Genomic DNA, 22,258 nt, shown 5'->3' with positions numbered 1-22,258 from the left:
AGGCTCTAAAAAGGGTGTCTAACTGTATAAGATTTAAAACTATAATAATGATTTATAATGAATTTAATATCACAATTGGGGACCCGATCTTCAAAGTTATATACCCAACTTTCTGCTGAAGATCTCAACCTATAGGACTTACAGGTATCTCAGAAACATGTTTAAAAGCAAACTCATTACCATCCCACCCAAATGCCTTCTCTCCCGATTTCTGTAACTCCTTTGGTGACACCATATCCAGCCATCATGCATTACTTCTTTGCTACTCTGCTCAAATGCTAATGTCCCTGAAGAGGTAGAACAATGTAGTACATTATCCATTAACTAGCATCAATAAACCCAAGTTTATGCAGCATCCTCCTTTCCACTATGCTAGAACTTGCCTCTCTCCTGCCTTTCCAAAGCAGAGAAGAAGGCATGAAGATCTTTCTTAATTTCCATTGTCACTTGCCACCCAATGAACAAACACTAATTGAGCAAGAACCACTACTACTCTATGCTAGGTGATTTACACACATTCTCTCCAACTCCCACAATGAACTTATATGGGAGGTATTATTATCCTTATATTAGAGCAGGCTTATTTTGCAGAGCTCATAAAATTAATGAGTAACTGCTAGGATCTAAACACAACGTTGCAGACTATAAGACAACTTTTTTCCTATCACTGCCTGTTAATGACCCCTGAGGTAGATGTAGCCCCTATCCAGTTCTACTCCATCCCCACGCCCCTACTAAAATTATACTCTTACATTAACTAAATGATGACCTTTTCATCAAATCAAACCAAATGAACTTTAGATCATGTTCTCTATGATCTACAAGACACAGCTGACAATATCGATGACTCTTCCTGAACTGGCTCTTTCTTTGTGAGATTTTTAAAACCTGTGTTATCCCAGCTTTCCATCTACCTCCAAAATTCATCATAATTTGATTTAGTCATTCAATTTTCTTTCTCCATCTTCAAAACTGGGTATAGCTTCCAAGGTTGAACTCCTCTTTGAATATTGGAAAAGTAAGCTTCAGTGTTTCAACTATTTCCTCTTGTGCCAAGACCTCCCAAATTTCACCTCCGGTATCACTATCTTACCTAGATTCCTCATCCTTAAGATACAAAAGATTGAGCCATCTTTGAGTCCTCTTCCCTTCACCTGCACATCCTATGAAAGACTGAGCTTCTCTGCTTCCCAGGGCTGCTACTTCTCCCTCTTCACTTCCAACACACTCCTGTCAAGGTCCTCATCACCTCAGCCTGCATTAGCAAGGGTCTGCCAGTTGGATTGAGTACCACATCCTCTGTCTCTTCCTCTCTTCAATTCCTCCTGCAAAATTCTGCCACATTGGTCTCTAAATACTCCTTTGCCCAGCACAATGGCTCTCTGTTGCTTGCTGCATTCATCTAATTTCCTCTCTAAGTTTCAAGGCTCTAAGCATGTGGCCCTACTTCTAACACAGTAGTTAGAGTCAGACTGCCTCTGTTCAAATCCTGTTTAAAATTATTACTAGGTCAGGGGTGCCTGGGTAGCTCATTCAGTTAAGCATCTGACTTCAGCTCAAGTCATGATTTCATGATTCATGAGTTTGAGCCCTGCATAGGGCTTGCTGCTGTCAGCACAGAGCCTGCTTTGGATCTTCTGTCCCACTCTCTCTCTGCCTCTCCCCTACTGCCTCTCTCTCTCTCTCTCTCTCTCTCTCAAAATAAATAAATAAACTTAAAAAAATAAAATAATCACTAGGTCGTACGCAAGTCAATTTATTTATATTTTGGCAAATAGGAAATAACATTAGCACATCCTGGATAAAGTTACTTTAAGGAAGAAAGGAATTGAGAACAAACTGATGGCTACCAGAGGATAGGGGGTGGGGGATGGGCAAAATGGGTGAAGGGGAGTGAGAGATATGGCTTCCAGTTATGGAATGAGTAAGTCATGGGAATAAATGGCACAGCACGGGGAATATAGTCAAGAGTACTGTAATAGCGTTGTGTGGTGACAGATGGTAGCTATACTTGTAAACATAGTGTAACATATAGAATTGTTGAATCACTATGCTATATACCTGAAACTAATGTAACATTCTGTGTCAACCATACTTCAATAATAAGGACTGAATGCATTTAAAACAGTATCTCTCAGGGGCCTGGGTGGCTCGGTCAGTTGAGCCTCTCACTCTTGGTTTTCGCTGGGGTCATGATCTCAGCGGTTTGTGAATTCAAGCATGGCCCACATCGGGCTCTGTGTTGACAGCACAAAGCCTGCTAGAGAGTCTCTCTCTGCCCCTCCCCCGCTCATGCTGTCTCTGTCTCTTTCAAAATAAATAAATAAATAAAATAAAACAGTGTCTCTCACATGGCAGATATTAGCTATTATATCAGTCTCCAGGACAATTCACAGGGCCAACAATATCTGTCAGTTCCTTCAGTGGTGGATCAAATGCTGCCTATCTTTTTGTCCGTGCTTACACATCCTTCGAACAAGGCCTCCAAGACAAACTTCTCTGCAAAATTTACTGGTTTTTTTCTTAAATATCTCTTTTCATACATTGCCTTCTTCTTGTGCCACCCCTTCTGACCCTTTGTCTAATGGGTTGATGCCAATCTGTCCATCAACTGCTCCATGTGTTCTAGACAGTAGCATACATAGTATGAAGAAGAAAGACTTTAGGGTTGGCTGGGCCTGGATCAGAATCTCAGTTCTAACACTTGCAAGCTATAGCACTGGTCTCCCCGGAGGTCTTCTGTAAGATAAAAATTAAAACCCCTAACTAATGCCTTTGTAAAATCGATAATAAGAAGTCCTGGCCTGTGGAACTCTCAAGAAATGCTTGTTTTATTTTTATTGCTGTTGTGATTAATTTGAACTGGACAGCACCTAACCCATTGCTAGGCACAATATGGACATTACTGAATAACTAATAGAGAACAGTTTATATCATTTCCAAAATAGCATAGGGCTCAACAAAAACAGGACATAAAACGTACACGTTTGAATAGGACAAAGCTGCAGGAGCAGGGGGGTGAAGAGAGGTAAAACCAAAGCATTTGGAAATGCCTGAGACAAAGAGACCTAACTGGAGAAGTGACCATGGGTGTCCAGAAAGCCAGGGATCCTGAGAAAGGATTGGGGGGAAAAAAAGGAGGGGAGAAAAAGGTGAGCTCTGATGTCAAGCTCATCCACATCATCGTTCTGTCTGGAACAGGTCCTGGCTAGTGGAATGTACTTGAGATTACATTACCAACTTTTTTTTTTCCTTAAAAAGCATCACAACCAATCTGAATTCCTATGTTCCATCATACTCTAATAACAGATTTGTAAGTGAATCTCCCTAGGTTATTGAGCTAAATAACATCACGTTCCAAGAAATGGATGAATTCCCAAGAAAACAATTTAATGTGGGGGATAGTCACAGGTGAGAAAAGTTATGTAAAAAAAAAAAGGTCTAAACAAAAAGGAGCAGCGAATAAAGGATTTTCAGAAACATTTTTCCAAAATTCCCTTTCATTATATAAATTTCTTAACTATCAGGTTTTCATTCCTCTGCATCTTATTATTTCTCTCCAATGGAAATTTCTCATTTCAATTTTAATGAATTAACACAGTACTATATATTTCAAAAAGATCTACAAATATTTTTGGCATGTTCGAGAAAGGCTGTATGTTTTTATAGCACACTCTCCTTAAACAGGACTATTTGTCATTCTTTGAAACACTAAGACATAAAAAAGAAAAGACTCTGACTCTGTGTGTGGCCACACTACTTTGCTTAATGCACTAAATGCAAGGTTTTTTAGGGAAAAAAATCAAGAAGTTTCTGCTTCATTGATAATCTGACAGTAACTATTTATTGAAGGTAAAATACTTGTTGTCTGCTGTCACTATTTGTTTTAATACATAATCTTGCTAACTAAATGAGCTTAAAGCAATGCAGATAAGCAATGGCATGTACAGGGTCACTTAAATGCCAATTTGACTCTTTCATAAACTTTGGAATTCTTTTCCCATGAGTCTACTCTCAGCTACTAAATTGTGAGTAATATCCATTTACAGAGTTTAGGCTGGCCATAAAAAGGTTGTCTTCCATGTCCAGCACACCTTTCAATGCCCTAAGCAACAACAAAAGCTAATAATTAAAGCTTCTTTGAGCCCTAATAAAGAGTTGAATGAAGAAGAGTCTAGAATAAACCAACCCATAAAAGCCTAGTGGTAAAATAAGGAAAAAATCAGTTTCAGCAAGGTGATTGGCAAAAGATAAGCCCATAAATGTAACTTGCATTTACACATTATTAAAAATTGTGGTTGTATCCCTGTGTATTAAGAATTTCCATTAAAAATGAGGGGGGGGAATAAAACATGATATAATGGTAGAGAAAAATAAGGTCATGTAAATTACCAAATTGGCCTATAAACATTTTATGTTGGGTTAAATTTTATTTCATTTTGCCATAACAAAATTAACCAATATAATAAGCAGTTAATACAAATTATGCATTACCGTGACCAAAAATATCAGATCTGACATGTTAACATTTAATTTTCTTTTGTCTCAAAAAGAGCTATTTTTATTATAGTTATATCATTGTTATATCATTAAACTAAGTACATTGGTCAAAAGCATTAATAGAAAGAAGTGTGAAGTATAGCATATATAGCCTAACCATAATATCTGATACCAACTCTTCCTGTGGGAAAGTTTAACTTAGATCTCATATATGGATTTCCTCAATATTTCTTCTTCCTTTAAAAATGCATGTTCAGTTATCAATGCTACTGACAGTAAAAATTGTAAACATAAGGAAGTTACTTTTTTTTAGGTAGTTTTTGATCCTGTTGGGGTTTTGTACACCTTCCTTGTCTCTGTTGTGGAATTCCTAATTTACTTTTTTGTGTTTGCTTAGCTTCTTTTCCTCTGATTTGCAAAAATTCTGATGATTTCACCTTCAAGAAAATATAAAGTATGCTGTTAAGGAAAGTTGTAACATGAAAATTAGATCTTTCTCTCATATTTAATGGTTTCTCTTATATTGAAGCTCCTAATTTTTATATATATTTTATAACAGAATATAAACCCTAAAGGTAAGTTGATATTTTCCTCTAAATCCTTGCCTAGGTTTTCACATATACACCTCAATAGCAATAAAAATACTAGTACCATATTTATCTGTAATATTTTATTTATTGCCTTAAAACTATTAAAGAAGAAATACAAGATATTTTTCCTCCATAAATCTTCTCTTCTTGATTGGTATTTTTTCTTTAAGATTTTATTTTTTTAAGTAATCTCTACACCCAATGTGGGGCTTGAACTTAAAACCCCGAGATCAAGAGTTGAACGCTCCACTGACTGAGCCAGACAGGTGCCCCTTGATTGATATTTTTAATAGAACTTGCCCTTAGTCTCTTTAAAAGTTTGGCATGACTGGTGGTTGCAACCACAAGCCAAAATGAATAACTGTTTTGAGCAATGTTTATCAATTTGTACTTATTATACTATTGTATTGTTTTCTATTTCTACTACTTGAGAAAAATCAAATGCATTTCTGTTTCTTAAATAATTGCCTTTTAATCATTATAGGTATTAGTAGTATTGTTTTTCTAGATTTCCTAGAAAATTTGCAGAATTCGTGATAATAGTTCATCTAAAAATATTTTTTCTCTGTTGGTTGCTTTGTTTGTTTGTTTGTTTGTAAGCTGGATTTAAGGAAGAAAGCAGAGAGAACTTCCTTAGGGAAAGCAGAAAGATATGGTTGAATAAGTAGAAGGAGGCCAAATAAAGAGAGGTTCTCCTAAATTAGGTCCAGGGTTTGGGCTCCCTGCAGTAAATAGGAGAGAGCTATTGCAATTTCATAGGTAAAGAAGTGATGATGAATAAGAAAAGCTCAGAGTACAGACCATTCCATCTCACTACCTAGTTAATGTTTGAATTTCCCTAAAGTTTCTCCACCTAATGGTCATCTATCCTGGCTTGAACATGATGAGGAAAAGAGGACTTGGATATATCCAAAGGCAGCCACTCTCTCTGAAACTCTCCCAGTTTGTTTGTTTGTTTGTTTGTTTGTTTGTTATACAGCCTAACAATTTTTACCCACCAGTCTCATTTCAAACCTCAGGAGCACACAGGTACAATCTAGCTCCTTCCATTTGATTGACAATCAAATATTTGAATACAGCTGACTCTCCTGGACCCATTTTCTCCCAGATAAACATCATCAGTCCCTTCAATTCTGCCTTACATGTTTCTGAAGTACTGTGCTTTTTCATCTTGAATGTTCTCTTCCAAACGGTCTCCAATTTGTCAGTGTCGCTCCTGGGATTGGATACCCAGATCCGAACACAACATTTGAGGTGTGATGTGATCAGATTAACCAGGAGAAAGATGATCCTCTTTTATGGTATTCGTCAATCAGCACAAACTATGATTGCACTTACCTTCCTATCACAAACCTAAGTGATAGCCTAAAACTCTGAGGTCTTTTTCACATTTGCTCTACATCACGTCACCTCATATCTATGCACTTAGCCTATGGACCCAAGGGCAGAACCATTCACACCTTTATCCCAATTAAATTTCATCTGAGGTCTGGCCAACCAAATCTTACCAATCTCATTTGGATGTTATCTAAAAATCCAATCAGTAAATCTTCCATATTCTCATCCAAATTACTAGGAAATATGTTGAATTAGACCCAGCCCTATTGCAGTCCACTAGGGACTCTTATGACAAGCTGTGCATCCTTTGCATAACTAATTACAAATCCATCTAGTAGTTCACCTGATTGCACTCTTGTCTACAAAACTGTCATTTGGAAGCTTACATAAATGGATTGCTATAATCCAAAGGCTAATAACAATAACTAATGTTGATTGAGCATTCCTGTAGGCCAAGCTCTTCACCTTGATAGCCTTGCATTGAACTCCAGGTCTAACACTTTTCTGATGTTCAGTCTAGTAATTCTAGAAAAAGAAATAAGGTTGGTCTTCTGTAGCTTGTCCTTAGGAAACTCATGCTGGCTCCAAGTGATGGCTGTTTCCTCTTATAAGCAGTATACGGGGGCTCTTACAAGGTTGTTAAAATTCTTTTAATGAATCATTTAATCATTCCAGAGTTTTGTCCAAGATCAGTGCTTACATACAGAAACCATAACCCTTATCCTTAAAAAAATAAAACTCAGATTTTCAGCTGCCAGTCTCCAGGCTTCTAGGTCCTCTCCTACTAACTACAGCACCTCCTCAAAGCTGCTGCTGACAGGGGTGCAACAGGCTTCAACCTATCTACCTGAGCTGACAGGCTCAGATATCGAAGTTAACTCTGAAAATCTTTAACCAATCTTGGGCTTCAAGTTTCTTTTATCACTTCTTTTTCTTTTCGTTCTAAACTAAAGATTATTCTCCTTGTCAGATTTAAGAGAAGCAAAGTACAAGTTTATCAGCTTCCTTTTCTCTATGTCATACTTCTGTTTATTTAAAACTTCAGCCTTTGCCCAAAAATAAATTAAGGTAGCTCTGTCACATGTTGTCATCACATTATTCATCCATAATGACAGGGCTATCCTTCCTTTTTTCTCTCTTTGCTCTTAAACTAATATGAAAAAAAATACTTTTTTTTTATTCTTAGCATGATTCACAGGCCTAAACACATTCTGAATCTTAGGGTTTTTGATATAATTGTTACAGCCACATGCCACTTTTATGTTTATCTATGGATGTGTATTTCTTCTTTCATCTTTTGTGTATTTTTAAAACTCTGAATGGAATAGATCACTCATAACTGTTTTCTGAGAACTGGAGGGATTTAGGGCATCCCACATCTCTTAAACTTTCTTCCATTTAGAATCTCAGGACATGTGGTATCTACATTTTGTACAGACTTTTTACCCCTTTCCTTCCTAAAATGCTCAACAATCCTCTCACAAGCCCTTGTGTCAGTCATTTCTTCATAGTCACCATTATCTAATTTGTCTTTTTTATTTAATTTATCTAAGTCATGTTGGTCATGACTTAGAGCAGAGTCCTAATAACCTTTATTATACTAATGAGTTTCTAAGAATATGAGCAGTGCTCTTTTATCACACCTTTTGGGTAGTTCTATTTGCTATGTCAAAAGAGGTCTTCTTGTCCCCAAATCTGGCCTGGCTTGCTGGAGTATATTGTTCCTCATTCCTGTGCTAGAGATGCTAGAGACTAATTTTATGACCTCGAATGTGCAGAGTAAAGTTCATGGATTACAACTGATCTTGAAATGTTAATGCAAACAAATACAAGATACTTGGTGGGATGAGTCACAGGAATACTTCCAGTGCCATTTTCTATGGCATTTTTAATATGTCCCACACTATCCCAAAAACAATAATCCACAAAGGTCTTTTTTGGTCCTCTTTTCCTCCTCTTGAAACACTTCTGGTTCCAGTTTAGAACTCTTTTAATCCATTCTCCAAGTCTTTCTTGTCCAACCATTTCTCCTAGTTTAATGAGGACACTCCATCCCTAGTCATTTTTGCAAGTGAGAGTCTGTTTTTGTACTTAACCAGACACCTGTTTATTGTTGTTATGAAAAACAGTGTTGCCAAGGGGTAAAGAGTAAAGGTTCCAGAATTAGACCACCTCAGTCCAAGCCCTGCCTTCATGACCTAACATGATATTTATACTTGGACAAGTTATTTATCTTCTTTATGACTCAGTTTTTTCAAATACAGTCTTGTTAAGAAATCAGTTATTAGGAAAACATAAGATAACATGTAAAACACTTAGCAAAGTGTTTAGCATGTGGTAAATACTCAATAAATTTAATTAACTTAGGGAAGGACTGCCTCTTTTGACCAAAAATAAATACATTTCCATAATTTCTTAATAATATTTAACAGCAGTCACAACAATCCAAAAGAATTAATGTGAAACTTTTCTAATGAGGGATTTGAATTGCTTCCAGGCCATGGTGGTTAAATTGCTATCCAGAAAGTCCATGTCATTTTTTAACACATTTAGTAGCTAATCATTTGCCTCTCATGCCCACATTTTATTTCCAAAGTCCCAATGTTCAGGTAGAAGTATAGATGAAAACACTACCTGTGCCCAACAGCCTAACACTTTTTCATTAAGATGCCATAGTCTTTAAAGATACTGTCAGGAAAAGAAAAGAAAAGAAAAGAAAAGGAAAGGAAAGGAAAGGAAAGGAAAGGAAAGGAAAGGAAAGGAAAGGAAAGGAAAGGAAAGGAAAGGAAAGGAAAGGAAAGGAAAGGAAAGGAAAGGAAAGGAAAGGAAAGGAAAGGAAAGGAAAGGAAATGGAAAGGAAAGGAAAGGGTAAAAGGAAAAGGAAATGGAAACGGAAACGGAAACGGAAAAGGAAAGGAAAGAAAAGAAGACAGAAGAGAAGAGAAGAGAAAAGAAAAGAAAAGAAAAGAAAAGAAAAGAAAAGAAAAAAGAAAAGAGAAAGGAAAAGAGTATCTAAGATCTCCACACCTAGAAGGTGTCAGCCTGAAACACAGGATTCACCTGGAGGAGTTAGCAATGAGTGGGTTCACTTAGCCTTGGCAGAATTCATTTCATACCCCAAGTGCAAGCTTTAGAAAGATAGCATGACTTCTGATGAAGTCTATAGCTCATCATAGGATAAGTCCTTTCTCCATAGCAATGGTGGATTTTCTCTGGTCAACTATTATTTGTGCACCTTCCTTATTACCCATTATTCCCAAAAGATCAATATGCCAGGAAGATGAACTTAAGAAAGTAGGGCTTGAGAAACGAAGGAAAAAAACAACAACAAGAGGAAACTGCACTAATCCAAACATAAGGTCACCAGGACCCAGACTAGGTTGAGGGCAACTGGAAAAGACAAGGAAAAAAATTACAAGCAATGTTAGGAGGCAGGGTGTCTGGCTGGCTCATCTGGTAGAACATGCAACTCTTGATCTTGGGGCCATGAGTCTGAGCCCCAAATTGGGTGTAGAGATTACTTAAAAATAAAATCTTAAAAAAATAATAATGTTAGGAGGTATCTAAGCCTTGGAGACTGCTTATGGGTGAAAGCAAGGGAAGGGAAGATCACAGATAAATCCAAGGTTTCAGAGTTGGGATTTGTGGCACAAGTTGAAGAATGGCCAGTTGAACTGGGGAAAACAGAACAGGAACATAGTCTTCAGTGGGGAGAGGGGACCCAAAAGGAGAGGGAAGGTTATTACCCAAGAAGTAGTATCCATTTGAGTAAGTCAGAGAGCTATCCGTGGTAATAATCAAGACAGTATTTTGTGGTTCAGAAAAAAAAAGTGGCTTCTTTAATCCTAATAATAATGTACCTATTTTGGGGGTCCCTGGGTGTCTCAGTCAATTAAGCATCCGACTCTTGATTTCGGCTCAGGTCATGACCTCACAGTTCATGGGTTTGAGCCCAGCATCAGGCTCTGCTCTGGCAGCACGGAGCCTGCTTGGGGTCTCTCTTTCCCTGTCTCTCTCTTCCCCTCCCCCACCTGCTCTCTCTCTCAGGATAACTAAACATTTAAAAAAATGTACCATTTTAAATAAACTCATTTAAGTCAAAAAGTAACTCAGATTAAAGAAAAGTAATAATCAAATAGTAGTAAGGCAATACACAAACATGGTAAAAATTATTAAATTACACATATATAAAATGAATTTGGAAAGCATTCTCACAATAGGAAAAGACTCAGGGTTAGGATAAACCTATAAACAGGGCAAAGATGTAAAATATACAAAGTTCACCCAGTCCTGGTCCCTGGGCTACAGTTCCTGACTCCCTCAAGATGGTAATGGGAGGACTCTTGGTCAATTTCTGAAAGCCCTGAGGTTCCTTCACTCCTTAAATATGTGTCTTCTCTCTCCAGAGTTGTAATTAGGTTTGAGACTAAAAGTCTGCAAAACACAATTTGTATATTAGAGAGCCCTTTTTTCAGGGGGAACCTACCTCCATGCCTTGGCCCTTACCCAGGCCATTTCTTCACATTTGCACATCCTCAACAATCATAACTGTTTCCAACACAAATAATGTTTTACCTTTAAAGATTTGGCTGCTTTGGAATCACCTATGGGCTGTTCATCTTTCAAAAGTTTACTTGATTCATCTGCTGGTTGAACTTCCAGAGTTTCCTGAGATTTAAATACTATGCTTTCTGTTTCTGAGACTCCCCACTCCAATACATCCTCTTGTTCAAGCTGGAAAATACTTGATAAAGTTTCAGGAAGTTCCTCAAGCACATTCTGTAGGAAAACATAAATGTACGTTTAAGATCTTCTTATTGGTCCTTCCAAAGTTTTAAGTCACACAATGTTTCTTTCTAACCATAAAATGATTATAAAAATGCATGATTGAAATTAAACAAAGATAGTAAGTTTCCTGTGAAGATTTAGAAATAGAAACTCAAATTGAGTTAAAAATGTAAAGGCTACCAAATTATTTCCTCTGGCTCTTGTCTCAGAAAATACAACTACCGGGGCGCCTGGGTGGCGCAGTCGGTTAAGCGTCCGACTTCAGCCAGGTCACGATCTCGCGGTCCGTGAGTTCGAGCCCCGCGTCAGGCTCTGGGCTGATGGCTCAGAGCCTGGAGCCCGTTTCCGATTCTGTGTCTCCCTCTCTCTCTGCCCCTCCCCCGTTCATACTCTGTCTCTCTCTGTCCCAAAAATAAATAAACGTTGAAAAAAAAATTAAAAAAAAAAAAAAAAGAAAGAAAATACGACTACCCCCAGGTTATTATGCACCAACTCTAAGGAAATCATAAGACTTCAGTCTTACCCTGACTTCACCCCACACGCATACAGAATCAAGGCCCACAGAAACAACTGACCTCTGCCCAATCCGAGGTTCTCTGGTCCTAAGAAATGTGGTTCCTACTAGCCAGATGCTCCTCCAGAAGACTGATCTCAGGTCCTCAAAGAAGAGCTGACCCAGAAGTCTCAAGAAGACCACCCAGACATCCCAACTCTATCCCAAGCCCTAATGAAAAATTCTCACAAAATATCACTCTTAAAACTATTTTGTCTTCCTTAAAAATGTCTCAGTGGGGCGCTTGAGTGGCTCAGTTGCTTAAGCATCTGACTCTTGATTTCAGCTCAGGTCATGATCTCATAGTCATGAGATCAAGCCCCGCATCAGGCTCCATGCTGTGTGTAGAGCTTTCTTGGGATTCTCTCTCCCTCTCTCTCTGCCCCACTCCCACTCATGGTGTCTCTCTCTCTCTCTCTCCCACTCTCCCAAAAGAAAGAAATAAACATTAAAAAAAAAAAAAGTCTCACTGACTTAATCTGTATCTCACCAAGTCTTATGGAAAATATCTTCATAGCCATATTTGGATATTAACCAATTTTAAACCAAGATTATTTGGGATTATGAGTACTGGCAGTTAAAACTTCACTGCCTCAAATTAACAGATGATAAAACTAGTCTGACTTACCTAAAAATCTGAATTCTAGAGAATGACTTGAAAATGCAATTGTATCACTTTGTTCTTGATACATTCATTTGCTAATAAGTAAAATAAGAGGTAAAGCTGGCAAACAGTACCAAATACTACATAAATGTCTTTATTACACCAAAAGGGATGGCTAAACCAAGAAATTTCCATTTATAAAATTAAACTTTAATCTGGAGCTCATATTTTTATAAAACTGCTTACTGGACATTACTGTAATTTATTGTAACTAGATGGGACATTATTCAAATCCTATATCTGTCAATTAACAGATGTATGATTTTGGTCAAGTTAATTAACCCTTTTTAGTCTCATTTTCCTCACTGATAAAAAAAAAAGAGGTTAACAAAATCTTTTTCATAAAATGGCAGAATAGATACCCTCGAGGGACAGGTGCCATGGGCCCTATGCTGTCTACTTATGACAAACTCATTCGTTTCATGCACCACAGATTTGGCACTGTTTATCACTCTCTTTCTTTTGAATTTCTCTTCTACTGGCTTCAACACACACTCCCAGCATTCTGGTTTGGAGGACTAAACAGATGAAGGTACCACCCTCCAAAATAGAAAATGAGGAAGAAAAGTTTGAGGAGAGGCAAATGACCCTCTTTAGTACTCATCCCAGCCTTATTTCTCCACAAAATGTTTACTGGTCCTATCACTCTGTGCCCTGCCTCTATTTCAGCATGTATCATACTGTATTATAATTGTCTAGGTAATCATTATCACAGTTGTACTCATCAACATATAGAAGCATTATCTCATTTAATCTTCCACCACAACTCCATGAAGTAGGAACTGTTTGTAACCCCATTTTGTGGATGAAGAAATGGAGACTTACAGAATTAAGTAACCTGCCCAAGGTCACACTGACAGGAAGTAGCAGTGCTCTGTTTGAACCTAGACAACCTGATTCCAACCTGTACTCTCTTACCCTCCTTCCTCTATACCCAACAGACTAGCACTTCTCAAAGTGTGTTCCACAGACTCCTGGCAATCTTTGAGCCCCTTTCAGATGATCTGCAGTGTTAAAACTATTTTCAAAATAATACTAAGCCTTATTTGCTTTTTTCACTGTGTTGACATTTGCAGTGATGATGGAAAAGCAGTAGTAGGTAGAACAATGAACCAATACTTTTCTTTTTTTAATTTTTTTAATGTTTATTTATTTTTGAAGGAGAGAGAGAGAGAGAGAGAGAGACAGAGCATGAGCAGGGGAGGGGCAGAGAGAGAAGGGGACAACAGAATCTGAAGCAGGCTCCAGGCTCTGAGCTGTCAGCACAGAGCGCCACATGGGGCTTGAACCCACGAACCCTGAGATCATGACCTGAGCCAAAGTCAACCAACTGAGCAACCCAGGCACCCCTGAACCAGTACTTTTCAAATGATTAACACATGAGATTACAAAAGTGTACAGGGGTAAAGAGCCATTCAAAGAGCAAGGCAGATCAATGGATTTTAATGTAAGGATATACAATAAGTTAATTTATCTTGTTTCAGGTTCCCCATTGCAACTCATCTTTAAGAAACTACCACTTGTACAGTTTAGATGTATTAATAGAGAATAGTATCCATAATTATGTTAAAATGCTATTAAAATATTACTCCCTTTTCAATCTGTATGAGACAAGACCTACTGAATATACTTCAACCAAAAGAACATACACAACAGATTGAATGCAGAAACAGACATGAGACTCTAACTCTCTATTAAATCAGGTATTATAGAGATTTGGAAAAAAAAAAAAGTAAAACAATGCTACCATTCTTGCTAAATTATTTTTTGGATACAATTTTTTTCTTAATATGTTTTGTGTTCATATGTAATTGAACATAATAATTGTGTTATTATTTTAAATTAATGAATAAATATTTTATATTTTTCTCAGTTTTAATTTCAATTATGGTATATATTGGTCGAAATAATCCACATAAACAAAAACTCCTTTGGGTCCTTAAAATATTTTCTAAGAGTTTAAAGGCATCCTGAGAACAGAAAGTTTAAGTACATTAAAACTTTAAAGTCTGGGGCCCTTGGGTGGCTCAATCAGTTGAGCATCCAACTTCGGCTCAGGTCATGATCTCATGGTTCATGGGTTTGAGCCTCATGTCGGGCTCTGTGCTGACAGCTCAGAGTCTGGAGCCTGCTTCAGATTCTGTGTCTCCCTCTCTCTCTCTGTCTCCCCACTCCCCCACCCCCCACCTCTCAAAAATAAATAAACATTTTTTAGAAACCTTAAAATTTGAAGATTTCTTAAAAAGGAAATTGTGTCTGGGGCATCTGGGTGGCTCAGTCGGTTGAGTGTCCGACTTCAGCTCAGGTTTTGATCTCATAGTTCGTGGGTTCAAGCCCCGCATCAGGCTCTGTGCTGACAGCTCCAAGCCTGGAGACTGCTTCAGATTCTGTGTCTCCCTTTCTCTCTGCCCCTCCCTCACTCGCACTCTGTCTCTCTCTCTCTCTGTCTCAAAAATAAATAAACATTAAAAAAAATTTGTTTTAAAAAGGAAATTGTGTCTTACCTATCTTTTATGTCTGAAGTACTTAGTGCACTGTATATCAGCAGCAATTATTTGTAAATGAGTGAATGAATAAATAAAAGAAAATGATATCAGTTTCTTCCTCTGCTATGTATTTAGCCTCTATTTAGAATATTCATTGAACGGTATTGTACTTTGTCTCTTTATCTATTGGTCTACTCCATACAATGAGTTCTTCAAGGTCAAGAACTGTCTTTTCTATCTTTGTATTAACCATGTCTACAACAATATCTATCACATTGTAGAAAAGGAATAAATTAATAAGTTCCTTGATTTTTTTATAATTATGTGAGGAAATCATTCTCCATGATGATTCAAAAACTATTATATTTAAAATGGTGGGTACTTAAAGAAAATAAGTTGTATCAAAGAACTGAGAGACCTTTGGCCTGTGGCACTGAGATGTTCACAAGTGAAGCTACATACTCTGAGGATGCCAGGCACAACTTAGAAAGAACAGACCCTCTTCAAATAAGAGCATGTTGCTCTATGCTCCTCCAGACAAATCTCAGCTGAGGAATCTTCTAGAACTCCAAGGGACAAGTAGGATAGACAGGTAGAGTTCTGCTTTCTAGCAGAGTAGGCACCCCAAAAAATGTACCTAGAAAGATACCACAGAGGAGTCTTTTTACCATGACCAGGTATCAAATTAAAAGGTACTTACTTTATGTCAGGGTACCTGGGTAGCACAGTTGGTTGAATATCTGACTCTTGATTTTTGGCTCAGGTCATGATCTCACGCTGTGTGAGTTCAAGCTCTGTATCAGGTTCATGCTGAGTATGGAACCTGCTTGGGATTCTCTCTCTCTCTCTCACTCTCTCTCTCTCTCTCTCTCTCTCTCTGCTCCTCTTGCTCTCGTTCTATCTCTTTCAAAATAAATAAACTTAAAAAAAAAAAGGTACTTTACCTATTAAAAAGCCAGTGGCCAGAAGAGGTCCAGTGATTGCTTATAAATGTCAAAGCTGAGAGAATGGTTCCCACAAAATTACAAGGAAATCAATATTTTTGTTTAAATCTTTATTTTAAATAGTCAAGATAATGTCTAAGCTAGGCACCTGATAATTGGCCTTTTTCATAGGTTCCTGAAAATGGTGTCTTTTCCTATACTTTACATGAACATAATAAATGGTATTAAGTCACTTCATTTATTAATGAAGAACTTCTATTTTTCTGCACCTAACTAATCTTGTATTTTGAATTTACTATATCTATTAGAAGTTTAGACATTAGAGGTTTCAATATCTACCTGTAAATGGTGATCCCTAGAGGCAACTGATAGATGTCAGTTTTAAGCCCAAAGCATATGTGGGAAAGCTTCAAAATTGATTTAGCCACATATTAGTGCCGCACATCCTGGGTCCTGAGGTAGGAGGTGAGAATACAAAGCAGAAAAAGGCATGGTCTCAACCCAGAAGCATTTCAAACTCTAGCAGTTTAACCAGTTGTGGAAAGTAATATCACTGGATCCATGGCTTTTGTGAAAAGATTCCATATATTGTCTAACCATGACATATTATCATAAAAATGAAGTGTGAATTTTTATGTATGTGGATTCACATTTTCAGGAACTATAGAGCTTGCAATTTAACAATATTTTACAAATTCTTTATAAAGGAAATGACCATCGTGCCATCATTTGTATTATGTAAATACGGATTTCTATACATATGGAGCTGCGTCCCATTCATAGGGAATATGTTCCAGATTGCTTTGAATCCTGTAAATATTTTGCCAATGATGGATGGAAAGGAAACTTTATTTCTTTTTTTTTTTTTAATTTTTTTTTTTTCAACATTTACTTATTTTATTTTTGGGACAGAGAGAGACAGAGCATGAACGGGGGAGGGGCAGAGAGAGAGGGAGACACAGAATCGGAAACAGGCTCCAGGCTCCAAGCCATCAGCCCAGAGCCCGACGCGGGGCTCGAACTCACGGACCCTCACGGACCGCGAGATCGTGACCTGGCTGAAGTCGGACGCTTAACCGACTGCGCCACCCAGGCGCCCCGAAACTTTATTTCTGAAACAAACTTCTGTCATCAACGGTCCATATTTCTCCACAAAATTTTTCCCCCATCAATAATAGAAAAAATAAAATGATGCTTTCTTAGAAGCTAATAACCTTTAAATAACTCTCCAACTACTTTCTAGATCTAAATGCCTAGACCAGAGGAATTGTTAAAATCTTTCCCTTCTGAAAAGAGTTTTGGGCCTTATCTCCAAAGGTCTATGATAGGCAGCAACAGTGACCGAAAACAGCCAAGACTCTCAAAGTGATATTGGATTAGGTATTTTTACAGTTAAACACACCTCTAAAATAAATTCTTTATTTACGTAAGCATTCTAGCAACAAGAGACAGGCTACTACTTCAATATTGGCAGGGAGGATTGTTATTAAAGACTTTACCATTTGAGGTTCCTCAAAACTTATCTGTAATCCTTGCTCCGCTGGCACTTGAGATGGCTTGTGACCGTACTCTTTCCCCATTAAAGATGTATCCTTGAAGAAGAAAAAGAAAACAATTTAAATAATGACAGTTTTTAAAATCATTGAGCTATATTATTCAATGCAGCAAAATTCTACTCATTTAATCAGTGGGGAATAAATACAAGCTAATCAATACTATGCAGTAAATGAGAAATATAAAACAAAAAACACAATAAAAATATTTTGTCTATTATTCTGACTTCTTGGCTTTTTAAATTATTGGCATCTGTAGGTATATCATCAGATTTAATAAGACAATTGAGTAAAGGTAGAGATACTGTAAAACACGGCTATTAAATGGCTGCACAAGAAAGATAAAATCAAAACAAAAATTTAATCTAATCAAAAGCAAGAAGGAGTATGATTATACTTAAAATTTCAATAAGTATAACTGCTAGTATCATTTTTATCGCTACTAATGCTAATTGCTATGATATAGTCTCTATTCAGCTGAAGTGGTAAGAAGAGAGTCCACCACAACATCTAACAATGAATAGTAATAGAGACCCAGCTCCTGCCCAAACTGTAAAGTCACAGACCAGGTATCAACAGGCAAGTTATTTTGCTCCCCTTAACCTCAGTTTTATCCTCTTTAAAACGGGCATTTGACCATACGACTTTTGACACCCCCTTTCTCCTCTAGATTTTTAGTACATTCACTATAAACCTCAGAAGGGTCACACATTGGTAGTGGTGCTAAATCAGTTCTAGAGTAATGGCTTCTTAGGACTTTAATAACATTTTAAAATAATGCTGGAAAAAATGAAGCTGATCTTCAAGTAGCTTAATGGACTTTTAGAACAAACTCCATCACTTTTGAAAGGAAAACAACAAAATCTCATATTCTACAATGTAAAATGCACAATATTCAGCACTCAATCAAATTTGACCAGTCGCATGGAGAAGCACGAATATGTGACACTTAAAAGAAGAAAAATTAGAAAAAGAGTCAGAAATGATAGATATGTTGGAATTAGTGGATAAGGATCTTGAAATTTCTAATATAAATATAAAATGCTCAAATATATAAGAGGAGCATAAGATAAAAAAAAAAAAAAAAGAATTGGGCACCTGGGTGGCTCAGTCAATTAAGCATCTAACTCTTGGTTTTGGCTCAGGTCATGATCCCATGGCTCCAGATGGAGCCCCATGTAGGGCTGTGTGCTGACAGTGTGGAGCCTGCTTGGGATTCTCTCTCTCCCTCTTTCAGCCCCTCCCCCACTCTCTCTCTGCCCTTCCCATGCTCACTTGGTCTCTCAAAATAAATAAATAAGCTTTAAAAAAACAGAATCAAATGGAATGTCTAGATAAAACACATTATCTAAAATAAAAATTTCACTGAGTGGCATTAATAGCAGAGAAGACATTGCAGGAAGATAATATTTGTTAACTTGAAGACATAGAAACAACACAAATGAATCACAGAGAGAAATAAAAACTGAAAGAAAATTAATACCCAGTCTAACATAATCTTTCATTAGAGTCCCAGAAAAGGGAGTGTGAAGGGAGCAGAAAATATTTGTACAGGAAAAAATGGCCAAAAGTTTCCAAATTTGATAACAACTATAAACCCTTGATGCAAAAATTTCCATGAATTTCAAGCAGAAACACACAAAGAATACTATGCCAAGCACATTATAATCAAAATGAAGAAAACTAGTAATAAAGCAAATAATCTCATCAGCATCCAGAGAAACATTAAGTACAAAGAAACAAATAATAGTGGTAACAATTACCACAAACTAACACTACTGCAGGCTTCCTATCAGAATTATGCAGACTGGAAGACAATGAAGCAACATATTTAGAGTACCTGTACTGAAAGAAAACACTGTCTACATAATATTCTATAACCAGCAAAATTATCTTTCAAAACCAAAGTTGAAATACTTTTTCAGCAAACTAAAGGTGAAAGAATTCATTGCCATCAAACCTGCATTACAAGAAATGTTAAAGGAAATACTTTGAGCAGACGGAAAATGGTATCAGGTCAAACCTTGAATGCACATGATGGAAATAAGTAGTAGAATGATTTAAAATGTGTGTGAAATAAAAAGAGACATTTTTCTCTTTAAAAAAATTTTTTAAATATAATGAATGGTTTAAATAAAATTAGTAATGTATTGTTTTATAACATATATAGATATGAAGTATGCATTAATGATAGCACAATGATGGGAGAAGGGAAAAGAAGTATTCTTCTGTAAGTTTCTTATACCATATGTGAAACATTATATTATCTATAGGGATAATTTAAATATGCACATTGTAAAATCCATTAGCACCTACAATAAAACAATAAAACAAAGAGGTAAATAAGCTAATTAAGTAGTACAAAATACCATAAAATGCTTTAAAAATAATTAAAAGAAGGTAGGTAAAGAGGAGGAAAAAAACAATAAACAAATGTGGCATATAGAAACCAAATAGCAACATAGTAAACATAAACCCAACCATATCAATAATTCTACGTAAATGGTTCTAAATATTCCAGTTAAAAGACAAAGATTGTCACTGCAAAGAAAAAGAAGACCCTACTATATGATTGCTATAGGAAACCTACTTTAAGTATAAAGATATAAATAAGTTAAAAGTAAAAGGATTAAGGGGGTTATAACACAAACATTAATCATAAGAAAACTGGAGTAGTTGTATTAATATCAGACAAAGTAGACGTCACTTCAAAACAAGAAATGTTAGCAAGAAAAAGAAGATAATTTCATAATAATACAAGAGTTAAGTTCCTCAGAAAATATGAAATTACGCACTAATGACAATGCTTCAAAGGACATTGAAAAAAACTAACAAAACTGAAAAGAGATAGAAAATTTCATCATTTGGGAATTTCAAACCAACACTATCTGGCCCCTGAGATTTAGCTTTTTATAAATATACTAACTTAACAGAAAATGTAAAATGTGAAATCCTACAAAAATTTCTTTACAATATTTTAGGTTTATAAATGTAACATTAAAGTATAAAACCCTGACAATAATGAACACCAAATTCAGGATATCATTCACACCTGAGGAGGAAGAGAATTATTGGAATTGGAAACAGGTACAAAGGGGGCCTCTACTTTACTTGTAATCTCCTATTTATTTAAACAATCTGAAGTGAATATGACAAAAAGAGTAAATTTTGAAAAATCTGATGAGTACTTTTTCTACAATTGAAAATATTTTATAATAAAGAAATTTCTAAACACATTTCATGTAGGTAATGTAACAATGTCAAAGATGGATTAAAAATATCTTAATAAAGAAAACTAGGGATGCATGGGTGGCTCAGTCAGTTAAGCATCCAATTTCAGCTCAGGTCACTATCTTGTGGTTCACAAGTTTGACGGTTCTGTTCTCAGTCCTGGGCTGACAGCTCAGAGCCTGGAGCCTGCTTCAGATTCCGTGTCTCCCTCTCTCCCTGCCTCTCCCCTGCTCATGCTTTCTCTCACAAAAAATAAAAATAAAAATAAATAAAAAAGAGAAAAAAGAGAAACCTATAGTTTACCTTACTTGTGAACATAAATGGGAAAAAAATCCCAATTAAAATATTTTCAAATGAAACTAATCATCATATTTAGAAACAATAAATCTTGACTAAGGAAATTCTTCCCAGAACTACATGGAATATTCATTGCTAGTTCATAAGATTAACAGATTAACATGGAAATTCATATGATTAACTCAGTAACTGCTGAGGATGACCATCAATAAAATTCAACACCTATATCTGAGTAAAAAGTAACTAGAAACAAAAAAACTTAAACCCCACGGGAGATATTTGCAGATTCCTGCACAAACATATTTCAAAATAAAACATTAGATAGATGAGGCCTAATGCAACAAGAAACACTACATGTATAAATAACATAGAGTAGAAGACCAAAATGTTACTATTAGTAGATTATGTGACCATATATTTCATGGAAAAAAAAGAAAATTAACTGAAAAACTAGTAGGCCAAAGCATATCTAATAAATTCAATAAATAAAATTTCATACCAACAATAACCACTTAAGATCCCATTTTTAAAATAAAAATAAGCAAATAATATAAGCAATAAAATGCATGAATCTCAAAAACATTACGCTTAGCAGAAAAAGCCAGGTTAAAATGGTATCAGAATAGCCAAAAATAGCATCCATCTCCAAACCACCCAATAAAGTAAATATAAAGACAAAAATATATGAAAACTTAAAAGTATTTGTCAATTTAAAGTCCAATGCCTGGGCTTTTTCTTTTTTTTTCTATGGGTCATAATTCCTTGTTTATTTGTATGCCTCATAATTGATTGTTGAAAGGCTTATAGCAATGCAGGGAGCACTTTTTAATGATGACTAATCACAGTAAGAACAGTGAGTATGTTTAGTGTTTTAACTTGCCCTATTCCCATAATCTGGGAATAAGCAGTAGTCTTGAAAAATAAAGATAACAATAAAATAAATATTTTAGTAACTCTCAGCCATAAGAATGTCTATCAGTTGTTTATGGTCAGTCTCAGCCTATCAATAGTGATGCTATTAACTGGAAATACCTGTGGGCAACTACCTGGGCTCACACTATTTGTGGTGAGCCCTCGGAGACATTTCCCCAACCACAGCAAATGTTGTGGCTGGATCAGCACTTGCTGTTCTTATTATCACTACAACACATACCCCAGCAACAACTACCAGGGAACTTTGAAAAGACAAGGTTTATTACTTATGAGTTCTAAAGGGTACATGGCATACCAAGGAGCACACAGTGAGTTTGTTAGGAGAGGGAGGGAGAGGAATGGGACATGGACCTGGGGCTCTGACTTTATTAGAGTTGAAGT

At 36.4% G+C, this 22,258-nt stretch overlaps 1 protein-coding gene across 3 annotated transcripts in view; it reads right to left on the bottom strand.

Moving 5' to 3' along the window:
• TTC6 (tetratricopeptide repeat domain 6) overlaps nucleotides 1–22,258 on the bottom strand; it is a 208,137-nt gene that overhangs the window by 123,495 nt on the left and 62,384 nt on the right. For all 3 annotated transcript variants that reach the window (XM_045450746.1, XM_045450747.1, XM_045450748.1), the window contains 3 exons: nucleotides 17,363–17,455; nucleotides 11,004–11,207; nucleotides 4,804–4,937 (listed from right to left, as the gene is read on the bottom strand). In XM_045450746.1, the coding sequence (XP_045306702.1) occupies nucleotides 4,804–4,937; nucleotides 11,004–11,207; nucleotides 17,363–17,455 (431 nt within the window). The remainder of the gene's footprint in view (nucleotides 1–4,803; nucleotides 4,938–11,003; nucleotides 11,208–17,362; nucleotides 17,456–22,258) is intronic.

The sequence above is a fragment of the Leopardus geoffroyi genome, chromosome B3, assembly GCF_018350155.1.
Source record: "Leopardus geoffroyi isolate Oge1 chromosome B3, O.geoffroyi_Oge1_pat1.0, whole genome shotgun sequence".
Taxonomy (NCBI): domain Eukaryota; kingdom Metazoa; phylum Chordata; class Mammalia; order Carnivora; family Felidae; genus Leopardus; species Leopardus geoffroyi.
Note: the sequence above shows the minus strand (reverse complement) of the source record. Positions and strands in the feature narration are given on the sequence as shown.